The sequence below is a fragment of the Colletotrichum gloeosporioides genome, assembly GCF_011800055.1.
Source record: "Colletotrichum gloeosporioides strain Lc1 chromosome Unknown consensus_40, whole genome shotgun sequence".
Taxonomy (NCBI): Eukaryota; Fungi; Ascomycota; class Sordariomycetes; order Glomerellales; family Glomerellaceae; genus Colletotrichum; species Colletotrichum gloeosporioides.
In genome coordinates this window covers 1-17,465 of record NW_025544685.1, presented here as the reverse complement: position 1 = coordinate 17,465, position 17,465 = coordinate 1, and the positions used below count along the sequence as shown (strand labels likewise).

At 55.9% G+C, this 17,465-nt stretch overlaps 7 protein-coding genes across 7 annotated transcripts; 5 read left to right on the top strand and 2 right to left on the bottom strand.

Moving 5' to 3' along the window:
* Positions 1-607: 607 nt before the first annotated feature.
* GCG54_00005040 (uncharacterized protein) lies at positions 608-2,901 on the top strand (the record flags this gene model as incomplete). The annotated part of the gene is made up of 4 exons (XM_045405073.1): positions 608-790; positions 952-977; positions 1,152-1,994; positions 2,163-2,901. 4 exons carry the CDS (start codon positions 608-610, stop codon positions 2,899-2,901), a joined length of 1,791 nt encoding a protein of 596 aa, XP_045264837.1.
* A 1,006-nt stretch (positions 2,902-3,907) lies between these two features.
* GCG54_00005039 (uncharacterized protein) lies at positions 3,908-5,611 on the top strand (the record flags this gene model as incomplete). Its single annotated transcript, XM_045405072.1, has 1 exon — positions 3,908-5,611. One exon carries the CDS (start codon positions 3,908-3,910, stop codon positions 5,609-5,611), a length of 1,704 nt encoding a protein of 567 aa, XP_045264836.1.
* Positions 5,612-5,951: 340 nt separating this feature from the next.
* Positions 5,952-6,467, top strand: GCG54_00005038 (uncharacterized protein; the record flags this gene model as incomplete). Its single annotated transcript, XM_045405071.1, has 1 exon — positions 5,952-6,467. The coding sequence occupies one exon, from the start codon at positions 5,952-5,954 to the stop codon at positions 6,465-6,467; it is 516 nt and encodes a 171-aa protein (XP_045264835.1).
* Positions 6,468-6,532: 65 nt separating this feature from the next.
* GCG54_00005037 (uncharacterized protein) lies at positions 6,533-7,198 on the bottom strand (the record flags this gene model as incomplete). Its single annotated transcript, XM_045405070.1, has 1 exon — positions 6,533-7,198. The coding sequence occupies one exon, from the start codon at positions 7,196-7,198 to the stop codon at positions 6,533-6,535; it is 666 nt and encodes a 221-aa protein (XP_045264834.1).
* Positions 7,199-10,041: 2,843 nt separating this feature from the next.
* Positions 10,042-10,872, top strand: GCG54_00005036 (Multidomain esterase; the record flags this gene model as incomplete). Its single annotated transcript, XM_045405069.1, has 2 exons — positions 10,042-10,093; positions 10,142-10,872. 2 exons carry the CDS (start codon positions 10,042-10,044, stop codon positions 10,870-10,872), a joined length of 783 nt encoding a protein of 260 aa, XP_045264833.1.
* Positions 10,873-11,392: 520 nt separating this feature from the next.
* Positions 11,393-12,545, top strand: GCG54_00005035 (uncharacterized protein; the record flags this gene model as incomplete). The annotated part of the gene is made up of 2 exons (XM_045405068.1): positions 11,393-11,712; positions 11,771-12,545. 2 exons carry the CDS (start codon positions 11,393-11,395, stop codon positions 12,543-12,545), a joined length of 1,095 nt encoding a protein of 364 aa, XP_045264832.1.
* Positions 12,546-12,698: 153 nt separating this feature from the next.
* GCG54_00005034 (Regulatory protein AfsR) lies at positions 12,699-16,059 on the bottom strand (the record flags this gene model as incomplete). The annotated part of the gene is made up of 2 exons (XM_045405067.1): positions 12,699-15,043; positions 15,096-16,059. 2 exons carry the CDS (start codon positions 16,057-16,059, stop codon positions 12,699-12,701), a joined length of 3,309 nt encoding a protein of 1,102 aa, XP_045264831.1.
* Between the last annotated feature and the right edge of the window lie 1,406 nt (positions 16,060-17,465).

Genomic DNA, 17,465 nt, shown 5'->3' with positions numbered 1-17,465 from the left:
TGGAAGGTTTTCGCAACGGGGGCCGGAAGGGAAGGCATTTGAAAACGAACACTGGAGAGCCCATTCTGCATGCTCTGCGTGGCCCGACAATTCTCCTCGGATGTCTCGAGACACCACTCCCAAGTCCCAACTGCCGCAGCTGTGCCTTGTCTGTTCTCTCCAACCCGCCAATCTTTTCCCCAGCCTGTCTCGTCTTCCGCCACGCCCAAAGGGAAAATCCGACCGCACACCAGCCGACCGGGAGCAAATCAATCACAAGGACCCATGCGGGCCACGTTTTGACGGACTGGATCCATCTCAAGCTTCTGCTTCGGCCTACCAGCTTTGAGAACCCGTTCTGAAGCTGTCTCTCTCCACAAGTTCGCCAATTGGGAGGGGCGGGCCGTTTCCACCACGAGTTGTTCGGGTGAAGGTTGTCGATTGTGTAGGTTCATGTTACCGTGAGTTGTGCAGCGGCGGTTGATTGCCGTTTACCGTCACCGTAGCACGACGCACGGCAGGGCGTTTTTTTGTCTGCCCGGCTATCCATCTTGCGCCTCCTCGGCATTGGATCTGGTTTTGGGTTGGCCTGCCGAGCGGCTGACTGCTTTGACTACATACCAAGGACATGGAGATCGACCGAGCAGTACAACATCAACAGCAGCAGCCACCACCACCGCAACCACCGGACGGAAACGGGTCTCGCTCTCCACTTTCGACATCCCCGGCGTCGCCCGCCAGCGGCAGGCCGAGGACCAAGATCATCAGGAACCAGAATGCCTGCGACGCATGCCGGGCCCGCAAAGTCAGGGTGAGACGATTTTCCCAAGGAGTCTTTTGTTCTGTGTATCTCTTTTCTGCCCAGTAATTATCTGTCATGTTTTCATTAACCATACAGTGTATGTCACTTAACATGTCATGACGAACAAACATCAGCACACCGGCCGGCTCAACTGACTGACTGATCGGCAGTGTCTGTACGGAGCGGGCGAGACTCGGTGCCAAGGCTGCTCGTTCCTCGACATCCACTGCACACATGACCGGCCGCGGCGGAGGAGAGGGCCGCCGAACAAGTTCCGTCCAACCTAACCCACCCCCGGTCTGCAGCACACACATCCGATGTCGTTGTTGCACACCACCCCTGACCACTTACACTGACCAATATCAAACAGACATGCACAGCAACAACACCAACTCCAGGCTCATCAGCAGCAGCAACAGGCTTTACCCGGGCCGGCTAACCAACAAAGCCCCTCGGCATCGGACATCACCTCGCCGGACCTCAACCTCGCCTACCAGACCTCGCCCGCCTCCTCCTCCGCCCACATACACACCACCCCGCGCTCCCACTCCCACATATCCGCCTCGGCCGTCGCAGCAGCAGCATCAACAATAACAGCAGCAGCAGCAACATCCTCCTCGGCCTCGTCCGTCCCAGACCTGCGCGCCCTCATCGGCGCCCCGAGCCCCACCACGGGGCCGGGACCGGGACCGGGCCACGGCACCACCACCTCCAACTACCTCGCCCTCTTCGCGCCCGAGGCCCTCGTCCACCGCATCCTGCACGACTGGTTCGAAAAGGTGCACTCCCTCGCGCCCGTCCTGCACCGGCGGCGCTTCATGCACCGCCTCAAGGCCGGCGAGGCCGCCTCCGACCGCACCTTCTGCGCGCTCGTCGTCAGCGTCTGCGCCGCGACCGTCGCGACCCTCCGCCGCGCCGACTACCACCCCGTCACCGTCGAGGGCTGCCTCGACTTCATCGAGGACCACCACCTGCTCAACCACGGCATCCGCAAGCCCGCCTACTCGCTCGACTGGTGCATCGCCATGTACAACATCGGCACCTCGGCGTCGTCCATGAACGAGAACGGGCTGGGCGACATGGGCTCGTTCCACGGCATGTCCGAGGCCGCGGCGGGGGCGAGGTTCCTCGCGTATTACCGCATGGCCGACCTCGACATGTCCGAGCAGCAGCTGCTCAAGCGGCTTTTCTGGCTGATCTTTGCGGCATACTGGTACGTAGCATCCCCATCCCCACCACCTTGTTACTCTGTATGCAACCTTGGGATAAACATCCATGCATGATGGTGGGTGTTCTTCAACTTGGGATGACGACACCACCATCGGTTGACCTTTTCCACGCCGTACCCATTCTAACACTATTCCTTGTTTCTCCAATACAGCAGCGCAGACATCTTCGGCCGCCTCTCCGTCTCCATAGTCTCCCACCAAGAAAACCGCGCCCACCTCCGCCCCCTCCCCCTCTCCGACTCCCAGCTCGACACCGGCCCGCAGCTCTCCCCCGCCGACGGCCTGCCCCCCTGGCACGGCGACACCACCTCCTACGTCCCGGGCCTCAACCACCTCAGCGACCTCTTCCTCATCTGGCACGAGGCCCAGACCGCCCCCGTCAGCGTCTACGGCGGCCAGGAAGACGCCCTCAAGCACTACCTCGCGCGCATCCAGACCATCATCGACAGCTTCCCGCCCGAGCTGCGCTGGCGCGGCGGCCTCTCGCGCCCGGGGCACATCACCGAGGGCCACGACACGCAGATCGCGAACCTCTTCATCACGAGCCTCAATATCCGCTCAAACCTGCTGCAGAAGTTCGGGAGCACCGTCAAGACGCGCGCGGCGGAGCACCAGCGCATCGTGGACGACCTGCTCGAGATTCTATATCATATGCCGCAGCACGTGCTGGAGCAGAACGGGAACAGTTTGATCCCGAAGCTGCGCGACTGCGGGGCGGCGTACATGGAGCAGATGAACATCGGGGATGGCGGTGATGGTGGTGGAGGCCCCGAGACGTTGGTGAGCGAGAGCGCGCGGCTCAAGTTGGAGAAGCTGTTGAGGAAACTGGATGATATTGATTGCTGGCCGGGACTCCCCGGGGTGGAGAGTCCGCAGAGCAATAGACAATAGCCCCAAAGGAGTAAAATAAGATGAAAAAAATACAAAGAGAATAAGACATTACATGATATTCCCGGGAAAGTGGGAAGACTGGCAGACAGAGAGACAGCAAGGAGTGGTGCAAGGACCGCCCGATGTTCCCCGCTGCAATGGAACAGACTCCACGCATCCACCAGCGGAGACTTTTTTGTTTTTGGCAATGTGGGTTATGAGGAGAGACAAACAAAGCCTCAGACATGGGGGGAGTAAATGCGAAGTATTTCCGGACTTTTGCAGCTTCAGTCCATCATGCCATGCAACGCCGGCGAAGAGTCACATGAGACTTTAGATGCAAGTAATCTCGTCAAGTTGACCATTTGCTGAATTGCGGGGAAACAAGCATTCATTCCAGCATCAATATTGAGTCCGGTTCCTGTTCCTTGAAACCAAACATCCAAAGACTTCGAATAGATGCGAAGTATTTCCGAAAGCTCTTCAACCCCCCATCTAGTCTAAGCATCTCCCCTCGGCCCGTCTCCGGTGGCGCCACACCACCACCCACCAACCACCAGGTGATCTGCAATCATGTTCCCGCTTCACAGAATCAGTGGGCCTGGGGATCGTTCCGAACGCCGCCAGCGAGGACGAATGACGGATCTCGTTGGAGCGGCAAGCAGCAGGAGCTGGCACCGTCGGGTTTTCCTCACGAAGAGCGGATCCGAAAAGGAGGGTCTTCCGCCGGTGGTGTCACGCTGCTGCTGGTGCGGCTCCGATAAACCCAAGCTGGCCTGACATAGGTTACGTACTCCGTAGATGACGGAGCTTACTTGCATTTACATCCTCGGGAAAATGTTGACTCGAGATATCAGACACCATTACTTCAACCTCTCTCAACCTCACGATTGTTTCTGAGAGTCTATTCTTCTCTCTCTACATCTTCACTCTCTCTCACTGACCACCAACCCTCTTCCCCTCGTTTCTCCCCCCTCCTCTTCATACCCATACACACACATCAGACACAACACCAAACTCGCCCATCATGACGGCCCTCGACGCCTCCAAACCCCCCCACCTCCACCGCTTCCCCAACGGCAACATCCAGCTCATCCTCCACGGCAAGCCCTTCCTCATGCTCGCCGGCGAGCTGCACAACTCCTCCCTCTCCTCCGCCCGCTTCATGTCCTCCGTCTGGGGCCCCATGAAGCACAACCACGTCAACACCCTCCTCGGCGCCATAACCTGGGAAGACATCGAGCCCACAGAGGGCGCCTTCTCCTTCGCCGAGCTCGACGCCGTCCTCGCCGGCGCCCGCGAGCACAAAATGCACCTCGTCCTCCTCTGGTTCGGCACCTACAAGAACGGCATCTCCACCTACGCCCCCGGCTGGGTCAAACGCGACACAAAGCGCTTCCCCCGCGTCCAGGTCCTCGAGGCCGGCGGCCGCAAGCGCACCGTCGAGATGGTCTCCCCGCTCAGCGCCGCCGCCTGCGACGCCGACTCCAAAGCCTTCGCCGCCCTCATGCGCCACCTGAAGGAAGTCGACGGCGAGCACAACACCGTGCTCATGGTCCAGGTCGAGAACGAGACAGGCCTCCTCGGCGACTCCCGCGACCGCTCCCGCCGCGCCAACGAAGCCTTCGCCCAACCCGTCCCAGAACCCCTCCTGAAGCACTTCCACTCCCACGCGGACGCTCTCCACCCCAAGTTCAAAGCCCGCTTCACCACCCCGCCGCCCTCGGGCACGCACTCCTGGACCTCCGTCTTCGGCCCCGGCACCGCCGCCGACGAGGCCTTCATGGCCTACCACATCTCCTCCTACGTCGGCCGCGTCGCCGCCGCCGGCAAGCGCGAGTACGACATACCCTTGTACACAAACACCTGGCTCAACTTCGACGACGCCTCCGACCTCGACCTGCGCGGCGTGCCCATCGTCGTCGGCGGCGGCGCCGACCCGGGCGTCTACCCCTCCGGCGGGCCCTGCCCGCACGTCCTCGACATCTGGCGCTTCAACACCATCTTCGGCAAGGAAAAGGCCCTCGACTTCCTCGCGCCGGATCTCTACTTCCACAACTACGAGACCGTCTGCAGGGACTACACCGCCCACGCCGGCAACCCGCTCTTCATCCCCGAGCAGCGCCGCGACGAGAACGGCGCCCGGAGAGTGTGGCTCTCCTACGGCACCTACGGCGCCCTCGGCGCCTCGCCCTTCGGCATCGACACCGGCGCTGAGACCGTCGGACGGGAGTACAAGCTCCTCTCCCAAATCACGCCTTACCTCCTCGCCGCCGCGCCGGAAGACCGCATGGGCTTCTTCTTCGACGAGGAGGCGGACCCCGCCGGCAAGGGCGAGCGGTGGAGCAAGGTCTTCGGCGATATCGAGGTCATCATCGAGCGCGCATTCGTGTTCGGCAAGGCTGGTCCTGGCGGGGGCATGATCATCCACCTCGGCGACGCCAAGTTTTTGGCTGTGGGCCGCGGGTTCAATGTCAGCTTCAAGAGCGTGCGCAAGGAGGCGACCTTCACGGGCATCCTGGCGGCCGCGGAGAAGGAGGTCGCGGAGGACGGGACGCTGCGCACGCTGAGGGTGTTTAATGGTGACGAGACGCGCAGCGGAGAGTTTTTGATTATGCCGAACGACGATCCGGACTATGGCGGCTTCCCGATTGCGGTTACGATCCCGGCGAAGACGTGTATTGCTGAAGTGGAGGCGTATTGGGTTGCGGAGGACGAGGAGGATCGATGAATGATACGGGTTTGCAAAGGATAGAATGACGGTTTAGATGGGTTGATACCTACGGTCAGGATTGGCTACGACCGGTATAGAATGCATATAGGAATATTACGACATGATAATGTCCGATTTGATGGTTCTGGCATGTTGTGGCGGTGGTGGCGGCCCCGTGATCCCGGCCGCCCGCCGAAGGGCGCCGTTGACGATTCTGACGTCGGACGCCACTTCTCGTACATAAAACCAACAACGGCAATATTTTTTCCCTATTCCACCTCTCCCTATCCTCGATCTTGCGCGAAAATCTCACCTGAAACCATTCATCGCGCCCATTCAATCAACCACATCCTTCAACATGACAGACGAATCAAACCTCGGCCCCAAGCCAACAACCCTAACCGGAGGCTGCCTCTGCGCCAAGCTCCGCTACACCGTCACCCTCCCGCGCTCCCACGACTTCGTCAAGAACGCAATGACGTGCCAGTGCACCCAGTGCCGCCGCCAGTCCGGCGCCCTTTTCACCGCGTTCCACCGCGTGCCGGACTTCCGTTGGACGTCCGACACCACCGCCAGCTTGGCCGAGTACGGCGCCTCAGCGGCCGCGAAGCGCGGCTTCTGCAGGGACTGCGGCTCGTGGCTGTATTACCGCGGCCAGGACGGGTACAGCATCTGCTTAGGGACTGTCGACCCGGAGATTCTGTTTGGGGAGAACGGGGGCGAGGCGTATGGGCGGGCTCTGGCGAACGGGTTTGGGTTTCATGAGTGGTGCGAGAATGAGATTGAGGGCGTGACGAGCGACATACCGATGTTAAAGCGTGGTGAGCGGTTTCAGGGAATGTTTCCGGTGGAGGACGTCAAGGCGAAACTGTAGATGGCTGTGATATGACAAAGTCAAGATATTCAACAAGCATAGCCCGATGCTGATGAGTCGAGTCATCACAACCCGCGCAACCACTTGGAGTTCAACCCCGTCTTCTTGCTCTTGTCTCCCTCTTCACGGGAGTACCCCTCGGGCCTGATGTCTTCTCCCCGCTCATTCGCCAAGTTCCACTTCTTGTACGCCGTCGCCACGAGTTCTCCGACCTCCTCCCTCGTCTCTCCAATGACACCCAGCATTAATAATGCTTCGGTCTCCTCGATCCAGTCCTGCAACCGACGGAACTCCACCTCGTCGCGACGCAGCTTCTCCGGCAGCCCACGGCTCTTCATGAGCGTCAACACGCCAGCGACTGCCGTGTTGATCGCGCCCAGGACGGTAATGCTCTTCCGGTGCGTACCCGCGGAAGGGCCCATGGCGGCCACCACGGCACCGATGATCAGCTGGGCGGCATGGCAGGTGTACAGTACGACGGTGGCGACGATGCGGTAGATGCGGACGCGGCGGTGGGCGGCAATGGTCGATGCGTAGATGCCGAGGGCGGAGATGCGGCCGGACTCGAGATCGCAATCGTCTTGGGGCTGGAGGTGGACGTTGATGCCCACTGCGTGACGGAAGAGGACGAGGTTGGACGGGTCAGAGGAGCTGGAAGGGCTGGATTGGTGGGACCCGGCATCGTCGCGGGGCAGAAGCGGGGAGGCTTCATCGTTGAGCGGCTTCGACATGGCTTCAGGCGTTATCAATGGGATGTTGGGTGTCGGAGTCGAGAGTGAGTTGCATCTTGAAAGAGTGCAAACATGTTTATCAAGTAATCAAAGCTGGACCACTTAGCCTAGGGGTATCTCGCAATCTTATCGCTGAAGTCGTCATCTGAACACGACGACGCGACTTCTGGTTATCTTTGAAGTCGCAATTTGATCACGTTCAGGGCATTCGTGAGGACTCATGGGTGAAACCAGATAACTGCGTAGTATGCGCTAATCCGGGAACTGCAGCGGGCCGCTAGAGGGTGTAACGGTGAGGGCAGCCATTGGTCGCATGTCGAGTTGACATGAGACCGCTGTCACCCGTCACTGATCATCCGCGTTGGCAGGCCCAGAAATTGAGAGACTCGGTGCCTGAGTCGCGGCGGTTGGTTCGAAGCATCAGATAAGGTACGCGGCACTGGTTCAGCGATGTGTAATTGTGCGATCCGTTGACTGACTTGAGTCGTGAGCTATTCGGTGTGACTCGGTTGACACTAGTAGCGGTCTCGGTGAGAAATGTCCTGTGCCTCATAGATGAAACAACGTTGCAAAATACAAGTAATTGCGAGGATTACCGCCAGCCGGCAGGTAGTCTGTTTCTGTTCTTGGGTCGCAAACTGCGTCGGTTGCTTCGATTGCTTCCAGAATATCCGTAGAGCTTATTGATCTACTACTATCCCACGTGAAGACCAAGGAAGGTATCATGGCAAGGTTGCAATCCGGTAGGCATCTGCCGAGCTGGCGTCTTGGCCCATTTCACGCCGCATCGACGCATCATCGCATCGCATTGTTCGATGACATTTGATACCGATCGCGTGCTTGAATGGCTGCTCAATATTCTCCGGCATTGTTGCCAAGTGTGATGTCGACAGCAGTATGCAGCTTGTTAGCTTGTTTGGCGGCGCTCTAGAGGGTGACGTCAGAAAGGGGCCCGACTGCATACGCAGGGACAATGTTGTGGCGTCGTATGCGGTCCTGTCAGCTTCGCAGCATCTCGTCCCTGTCGAGGTTTAGCTCGCGTCCGGCTTTGGGTGCCGCCGTCATTAGAAGCAATCCTTCGCGGTGGTGCTGGCTGGGTCTCAATCTCAAAAGACCGAGCCGAACAATGAGAGGCGGCAGAGGCAGACGAGGTGGATAAGATGAGATGCCGGCGGTGGGCACTCGGGGATTTGATGGAAGTGATGCAGCTCGGAAGATGTCAGCAGTCCCACTCGACGGTCAACTGCCGCAGCCAAGCTGCCTGGAGTGCGATGTATCCATAGGGCAGTTGGATGAAAATATCAGGCGGCAGGGAGAAAAGCAAGGGAAAGAGGCCGGGCTGCGGCTGTGTCGTCAAGGTGAAACTGGATGGTGGTCGGAAAATAATTATTAGCTGGGGCCAAGAGTTCGTTCCATCCGCCTTACCGCGGGCTGGCCGTCCAGCTTGGGCGGTGAGGTGCCAAAAAGGCCAAAAAGGGGAGACAAGACCTGGCGTGTCCGGGCGGGTGATCAGGGATGACGGTCGCTGAAGCCATGCGGGATGACGCCAAAAACAGCATCCCCATCCCCTTCCCCAGCCACTTCCCTCCTTCTTTTTCTGGTGCATCTATCTTGTCATGCTGCGAAATAAAATCCATCATGCCATTTGGCGATTTTCTGAGAAGTAAGCCACGACAAAAAGAGAAGGCAAGCCACCCGAGTCCGACTTCCTCGGGACATGAGGAGGAAGGAGCAGGTCGAAACATCACAGCATGCATGGCAGGTGCCTATCGTGGATGCGCCCTCCTTCCCCTGCATCCACCTCGTGCTGTGACCCAGAGATCTACCACTTGTGCGGGGGGTTGCACCTGCCCCAGGCCGACCTGAACTTGCCGTAAAAGTCAAACTTGCCATTCACGGCAAGTGCAGCAGCAGCCCCTGCCTGCCTGTTTGCCGTGTGTTGCGCCTGCTCTTGCTTGTGTTTGCGGGTGCTTCTTTCTTCTTTCGCGTGGCAGTCACAGTCTAAGGTCGGTACCTACAAGAAACGGAAGGAAAGGGACTTGTGTGTGTCCTTCCCCATCAAACAATGGGAAACACGCAATGGGGTGCTCCTGCCATCAAATCTCCAAATTTCCCAGAGCAGGCAGCAGCATTCTGCCCTCCTTCCTTCCCTCTAGAGTGGCAGACGACAACAGTAGCGCCGCCGTTCCTCCGCCGTGTCTGCATCCTTTCCGCGCCTCCCTCGTCTTAGTCCCGCTCCGTCCTCACCTCCATCCTCACCTCCATCCTTCGACGCTATTCCCGACTTGCGAGTAGTCCTCTCGGTCTCATCCCGTCTTCGCCTCAACTCGCTTACAGCCAGGCACTACATGCACATAGACACCAGCAGCAGCAACGGGCATCAACTGCCATGTCATGTCATCCAGACCTCCCCGTCCGTCTCATCCCTGCCCACCCACTGACTTGCACCTTGCCCAACCCAGCCATGGTCCAATGACAATCCCAATGAGCCGTCCGATCCTCCAAAAGGGACTTTGGAGCTTGCACCAGGGAACCGCAGACTGATCCCTCCCTCCGTCGCACTAATGCGCAGTAACGCAACCAGGTACCGGTCGCACCAAGGACCGACCCTGCCACCGATCCAGAGGCCCAACCATGAGCTTATTTTCTTGGCTTGTCCCCTAGGTACCTCCTTAGGTGCTCAATCATGGATCACGCCTCTCCTCGTACTTAACCTACCCGTCGCCCGTCTCGTCGAAACGTCTCAGTCTGTCAACACGCTTCAAAACATCTTGTGACCGGTTACAACCCCGCCTTCGAACGCCGGACCTTCAAGTCATCACCGATTACATCCTCCGTCCATCATGCATTCAAACGGTTATCTCTCGGCGGCCATGCTCCTGGCTTCTAGTGCCGGTAAGCCCACCTTCTCCGATTTCTCCAACGGCTGCTAACGAGCCCCAGTCTACGCCGCCCCCGCGCATCAGCCCCCGGCCCTCCACGGAAGAGCAGACTTCAACATCCTCGTCGGCGGCAATGTCTCCCTCCGCATCATGCCCCTTGGCGCTTCAATCACCCACGGAGTCCAGTCTTCAGATGGCAACGGCTACCGCCAAGACCTGCGCAACGCACTCATCACAGACGGCAACCCCGTTGACATGGTTGGCAACAACCCCAACGGCACCATGGAAGACAACCAGAACGAGGGCTGGCCCGGCCTCCGCATCGAACAGGTCCTCGCCAAGGCCAAGATTTCAGTCCCCGAGACCCTGCCAAACCTCGTCCTGATCAACGCCGGCACAAACGACTGCGTTCAAAGCTACGACACCGACAACGCCGGCGCTCGCACGCTCGAAATGATGGAGTACGTCTGGTCCACATCCAGCCGTGCCTCCATCGTACTCTCCACCCTCCTGCCTAATGGCAACAACAACACCGAGGCCTGCGTCCTGAAGGTCAACGAGCAGTTCAAGAAGCTTGTCGAAGAGCAGCAGGCCAAGTCCAGAAAGGTCGTCATCGTTGACATGCACTCTGACCAAGGCCCACTGAAGAGCGACCTGGTCGACGGCACCCACCCTAATGACGCTGGCTACCAAAAGATGGCCAACCTTTGGTTCGCCGGTATCAAGGATGCCGCCTCTCGCGGATGGCTCGAATCCCCAGAGGCTCTTCCCGGCAGCACGACGTCCAGCTGACTAGATCAGATCGCGGCGCAGATGTACAAAGCCTTTCGCCCTGCGTTTGCTGGGGTTGAAAATGAGACACGATGATTCGCGTCGATGAAAAGGCATCGAAACGCGCATTCACATTATTGTAATTTACTGCATCACATACGGCGTTATCTAAAAGGGATGGGAGGGCCTCAGAAGGCTTGCGTAATTAAGTTAAATTATCATAGTAATTGCTCAAGTTCACGCTAGACGGTCGCTCATTCGTCAATTCGTGAAAGTTTACATCGGCTTTGATTCTTACCGACGGACCCTCACTATTTGGCCGAGGAAGCGTGCGGATGGACAACTTCAGATGAAATGCCGACCACTCACCAACCCAAGCCCGGCCGTTCCGTCGTCCCCATGCAACGTCTCCCGTCTTCCTTCTTCACAGGCTGCGTTTGGTGATCCTTCAGTTTTATTGAACCCGCACTCATCCATTTCATTGAACATCTCACTCCACTCAACTCACTCCATATCTCACTGCACATCTCACTCACTCAACATGTCTCGCACAGTATTCACAGCCATCTTCCTCGCCAACTTCTACCTCGCCAAGATCGCCATCAACGACCTCGGCAACGCCAACGGCCTCAATGACGTCGTCGCGAAAAGCCTCGAGGCCGAGCCCATCACCTTCACCACCGTGAGACCGCTCGACAGCCTGCTCACCATGCTGGTGCGCTTCTTCCAGCCCATCGTCCAGGGCACCGACCTGCCCCTGACGCTCTTCTCCATCTTCATGGCTGGGCAGCTTCTGGCGGTGCATATGCTCATCATCGTCGAGGGCATGCGGGCTGGGAACCGCGGCAAGATCGTTTCTTAGTGAGTCTTCACCACATCCTTTTTCATAGGAACCCGCTCAACTAACTGACCGCAACAGCACCACCGTCTGGGGAATGCTCTGGCAACTCATAACCTTCGGCGTCACCCTTCCCCTCTACTTCCTCGCCTGGCTCTGGACCTCCGAGATCCCATCCGCCGCAAGCACCTTCACCTTCGCCGACGCCATCTCCATTCCCCCCGCCGACGGCGAGACCGTCACAACCGCGTGGTCTCTCGGCGTCCTCCTCCCCAGCATCCTCGCCGGCCTGCCCCGCACCCAGTTCTTCTCCCCTTACTTCCAAGAAGCCGCCCTCGCAATCTGGCAGGCCTTCCCCCTCTGGACCGGCATCCTCCAAGCCGTCCTGCCCAAACTGACCACCGCCCCGGAAGCCCGCCTCGAGACCTCAGAGACCAAGATCGCGCGCTTCGGCAGGATATACACCTTCACCCTCGCCCTCGCGACGGCGTGCCACTATGGCGTCGTTGGCTACGTCGTGCTGAAATCCGAGGCCGCGGCGGGCGTGGCGCCGCTGGAGATGCTAGGCCAGATTCTGCGCCCGACGTGGCCGTGGAGCACCGCGCCCATGGCGAGTTTGGAGAAGGGGATTCTGGCGCTGTTGCAGTGGGATATGTACTGCGCGTCGCTGGCGACGTGGAGCTGGCTTGCGTATATGGCGTATGCGAGGGCCGGGGTGGGACAGGTTGTGATGGATCTGGGGAAGGCGGTCATGTGGAGTTGTGTGGTTGGGCCGGGGGCGGCGGCGTTGGCTGTTGTTTGGGGGAGGGATGTTGCGGCTTTGAGGGCTGCTGCTGGGAAGAAGAAGAGTGGGTGATGGTTGAGAGATGATGGCGTCTTTGATATTTTCGTGTCATGTGTCTATTAATGTAAACAGAAAACAAGAGCCAGCACCACTTTGGAGACACAACAATGTCGTTTGATTCCTGATTATCTCTCCGGGCCCTATTTGACTGGCCTCATAACTTTCCTAGCTTCTCCTTCGATTCCTTATTCGCTGGCGCATTTTCCATGCCTCCTTAATCTTGCCTTGTTTATCCAGCGTAAATGTCAAGCTTTCTATGGCCTGGATAGTACGAGTATCCTCCGGTCCTGAGAGTTTCTCCCTGACTTCTAACACCAGCCGTCTCAATGACTCTGCCTCTTCAAACTTATCTTGATCACACAGCGTCCATGACAAGCTTTCCATGGCCCGGATGGTACGAGGATCCTCTGGTCCTGAGAGTCTTTCCCTGACTACTAAATCCAGTCGATTCAACGACTCTGCCTCTTCATGCTTCCTCTGTTTGGTTAGTAAATTTGCTAAGCTTTTCATGGAATCGAGGGTTTCATGGTCCTCTAATCCTAGAACCCTCTCCTTAACCTCAAACACATGCCGCCTCAATCTCTCTGCCTGGTCATACTTCTCTTGGCGCTCAAGCGTATCTGCCACTCCTTCCGCGCTGTCAAGCGTGAACTTATTTTCGGGTCCCCGAAACTTCATGTTCCATTTAAGTACATGTCGAGACATCCGCTCTTCCTGAATGACTTTCCCTTGCTTTCTCAGTAAAAACGCCATCTGAGACAAGAGTTTTTGAATGACAAGATTCTCTGGCTCTAAGCCCCTCTCACTCAATCTAAGTGCTTTTCGATATATCTTCTCTGCCTTCCCATACTTCTGTCGCTCCACAAGGGTATCTGCGACAGAAATTAGGGATTTTATGGTCAGGCCGTCCTCTAGCCCGTATAACCTCGTTCTTAACTTCACTACCTGCCGGTACATCTGCTCTGCCTTTACGTATTGACCTTGTTCTCCAAGTGTACCTGCCAAGTTTTCCAGAGCTCTGATAGTATGAAAGTTTTTTAGTCCGGTTATTTTCATCCGTGACTGCAGTTCTCTCCGAAACATGGTTTCCGCCTCGTGGTACTTCGCTTGGTCATCCTCCACATTTAAGGCGGAATAGCCCAGGGTATTTCCTAAGTCGCGCAGACTATCGAGGACTTCTGGATCATCTGGTTCCAGTATCCCCTGTTTCAGCTCCAGTACCTCTCGATGCGTTTTCTCTGCCTCTGCGTACTTGCCAACGCATCGATAGCCGTCTCCTACTTTACGCAACAGATCCCAGAGCGCTTTCCCATTGTTTCTCAGCTTCGACATCTTCAAGACTGCTTGTGCATGTGGTACGTAGACAATCCAATCTCTCTTATCGTCTATTTTCGGCAAAGGAAACGCCACAGATAGTCGGTTGATCGTCTCTGTTATCTGCTGCTCTTCTTTGTCGTGTTCCCTCAGCCAGGTCCGCATGACCAAGCGTACCAGACGATGAACATCAAAACTTTTTGCGGAGCTTCGCTTCTGGATGAAGGCATAGGCCAGGAGTGTGTTGATTGCTTCATTAGACTGTCTGGTGTTGTCCCCAGGAGGCAACAGAGCCATTGGAATATCTTTCTCCGCGAGATAACAGATAAAACTGAGATATTTTGCTGCGAGGGGCTTATCTCGCGCAATATTCTCAAAAGAAATCAGCCATGTCGTAGCGACTGGGTTCTGAATAATTTGGTATCGATCCTGGTCGTCGAAATCTTCGCTGAGTAACGCGATCTGTTCCTCGTCGCTTGTGTCGCAGTATTCCAAGTACTGGGATACTGATGTGGCCTGGTTGGCTCTCAAATAAGCAGATGCTTGCCGGATGGCCAACGGCAGATGCGCGAGCCGTACGAGGAGCTGAGTCGTGCTTTGCCCCTGGTCGATCTGGCTCTCATCCAAGCCACTGTGTAAGAGCTTTACACCTTCTTCGGCATCCATCTTGGAAAGGTTGATGGCAACTGTACGGTCATATCTCGCAGCGACAATGTTGTTACGAGTTGTGAGCAGGACAGAGCCTTTGCGACTTGTGGGGATGTATGACGCAAGCCCTGACTTAGTGAAGACCAAGTCGATGTCGTCAGCATTGTCGATAATAAGAAGCCAGTTGTTGATGTCGCCCCGTTCCAAGGCATCTTTAACCAGGGTTTTGATGTTTGCTTCAGCTCCGTCAATGCCTTTGAGCTGGAGTGCTTGGCCAATCTTGCGGTAATGGTTGTCAAACATGGCAGTGTTTACTGCCGGCACCCAGAACACGGAGCAGTCAGGGTGCGCGCGGCGAACGCGGTACGCAGCTTCAATGGCAACTTGTGTCTTCCCAATTCCGCCGAGGCCAATAATGGCAGTCCTTTGGCAAGCGTCTTCGTCGGCGCTCGGTGGAATTCTCTTGAGGAGCTTCGTCAAAATGTCGTCTCTGCCGACAAAATGCTTGTTTCTACCGAATGGGACAATGAAGTGGGGTTGATGAAGGGCTGATATACGTTAGAGTTCTGTCAACTAACAGCCTAAATGCTCTCTACTTACGATTCTCGACTACGTTTTCGGCGTTTGACACTGTCGATGGGATAGTGCATAGCAATTCCTTGGCCAACGCTGCCGCTGTCGCTGCCGCATACGGCTGCCATTGCTTGTTCTTGTGCGCATCCGCATAGTCACAGATGCCGCGGATGACAAGACAGGGAAAGTTGTTCATCAGGCCGGCTGCCTCCATCTCGAAGCATAAAACTCCCCCCAACTCTTGACTATGTTTGTCACGCGTCGGCCCGTCCTTCATGACCTGGTTCCCGGATGCGATGTTGCCAAAGAAAAGAGCAGGAGCCGTTATTTTGCGTTGTTCCCTTTCCACGACATCCTCACGACGACGTTTCTTGCTTCTCGCTCTGGAGACGTTTTGCGATACGGCTTCGTAAAGAACATCGTTATCGGGGCCCGGTGACGCGAACTTTGGCTTGCTTGATAGTAGCTCCAACAGGTACTCGTTAATCTTTGTCTTGTCCAGAATATCATTAGCCCGAAGGTGAGACAAGGCGTTGAGGAGGATGGTCGGCGGCGCGTTGAGGCTTCCAATCCGGGCAATACGACCGTCAGCGCCGGTCTTGCCGAAGTCATACTGTATCACTCCGCCGTACTGGCCTGAGGGCTGACTGATGACAACGTCGCCGAGACGGATATCGACGTCATCTTCGAGATTTGGCACGCCGCCGCCGATGCCGACGAGCAAGCCGAACCGTAGCGACTCAAAGCTACTCCTCATCTGGCTCGCCACCGTGGCCGCCGAGTTCGTGCCCATCTGGCCCGCGGGCAGACATGCGACGACGATGTTGTGAACTCCGATCCGACCGTAGGTATACCTGTTGGAATCGTTCGGACGAGAATCTAGTTGCGCATACTCTTCGTCCATCATCCCGCTAGCAGCTGCCAACTCGATCGGCAGAGCGCACACCCAGCCGATCGTGAAGTCGCTCGCAGGAACACATTTTGCAGCCATGAAATGCAAGATTTGGATAGGTATGAGGTGCCATATATTGGCAAGATGTCGTGAGTTGTGAAGTTTGTTTGTCGAGAGATGACAACGGGAGGTTCCTTGCTCAGCCTGATCCTGAGGGGTAAGCAATGATGCGTCAATTTGAGACCAACCACTTTCCACGACGGGCGGTGTTGTGGACCCATGGTAAGCATGCTCTACCGACCAATGAGTGCTCGTCGCCCAGAGAGAGCCTTGTCCGTCATTTTATAAATAAGTTCGCCAAAGACCAGTTGTCTGGTCTTGCGGGAAAGGCGCCTGTTGATTGAAGGCATTGTTCTACCAAGCGGACAGAAAGTACCTCGCAGTGTCTCCCGCTGTCGCTGCACTAAGTAAATGCCATTCTTTCACTGGATCGCAGTCCATGGACCAGGTTTTCAACCTCAAATGGGGCAGAACTGATCCCGACTGGGTGCTGTGTGGCGGGATCGTACAGCCAAATCTCAAATGACACGTTCAGCGCCAAGTATGAACGACATGTTGGTCCCGGGCAAAATCAGCGATTGGCTACGATCTTCACGGCCTCAAAGCTGTTGATTCAAGAGAAACAGCGTCGTGGTTGGTTCAGGACACATATTTTAAACACTCTCAGATCGTCATCTGATAGGAAGAAATGTTGAGGCTTCTAGTGTATACAGTACTGCTGAGAACACAGAAGGCAAGTATCAAATGTAGGATGATTTTGAGCCCAGAGCAAAAACTGTGCTACAGAGCCTAGACTCAAATTTAGGCAAGCAATAAACAAAAGATTACTTCAAATAACAGAAATGAAAATTTCTAAGAAGTATGAGAAACTGTTAACCTATTTTCTATTGCATGGTTAAACGAAATCAGTATCGACAATTCCACTAAATTCTTTCTTTCTTCCCTTCTAACTTTTCTTCTTCGCAGTTTGCCGCCTGGAGGCGCACCTTATTAACTACTATATAACTCTTATAGGGAAATATTTGAGGGCTAGGATAGCTTAGGCTTTATAGAGAAACCTCTATAGCTACCTATAGGGGTATATAAAGAGAGCGCGAATCGCTAGGGGGTAGGTATCTCCCTCTTTATATTACTATAACTTATTACTCCTTTAATATTAAGATATTATCACTATACTACGTTAATTATTAGTAACGCCAGCCCTAACGCAGCGTTAATTAAGCTGGACGCGCGTTATATAATCAGCGATTATATAAGGCGCCGCCCTCTATAATTAACGCTATGATTATAGCTACTACTATCAGATTATAGGGGTTAAGATTAGCGCTTCTTAGCTGCTAGGGGAGGCCTAGATAAATAGATAATCCGCCTAGTGAGAATAGTAAGCCCTATAAAACCTACGTATAGAGTTTTATTAGTTTTTAGGGATATATATATAATATATA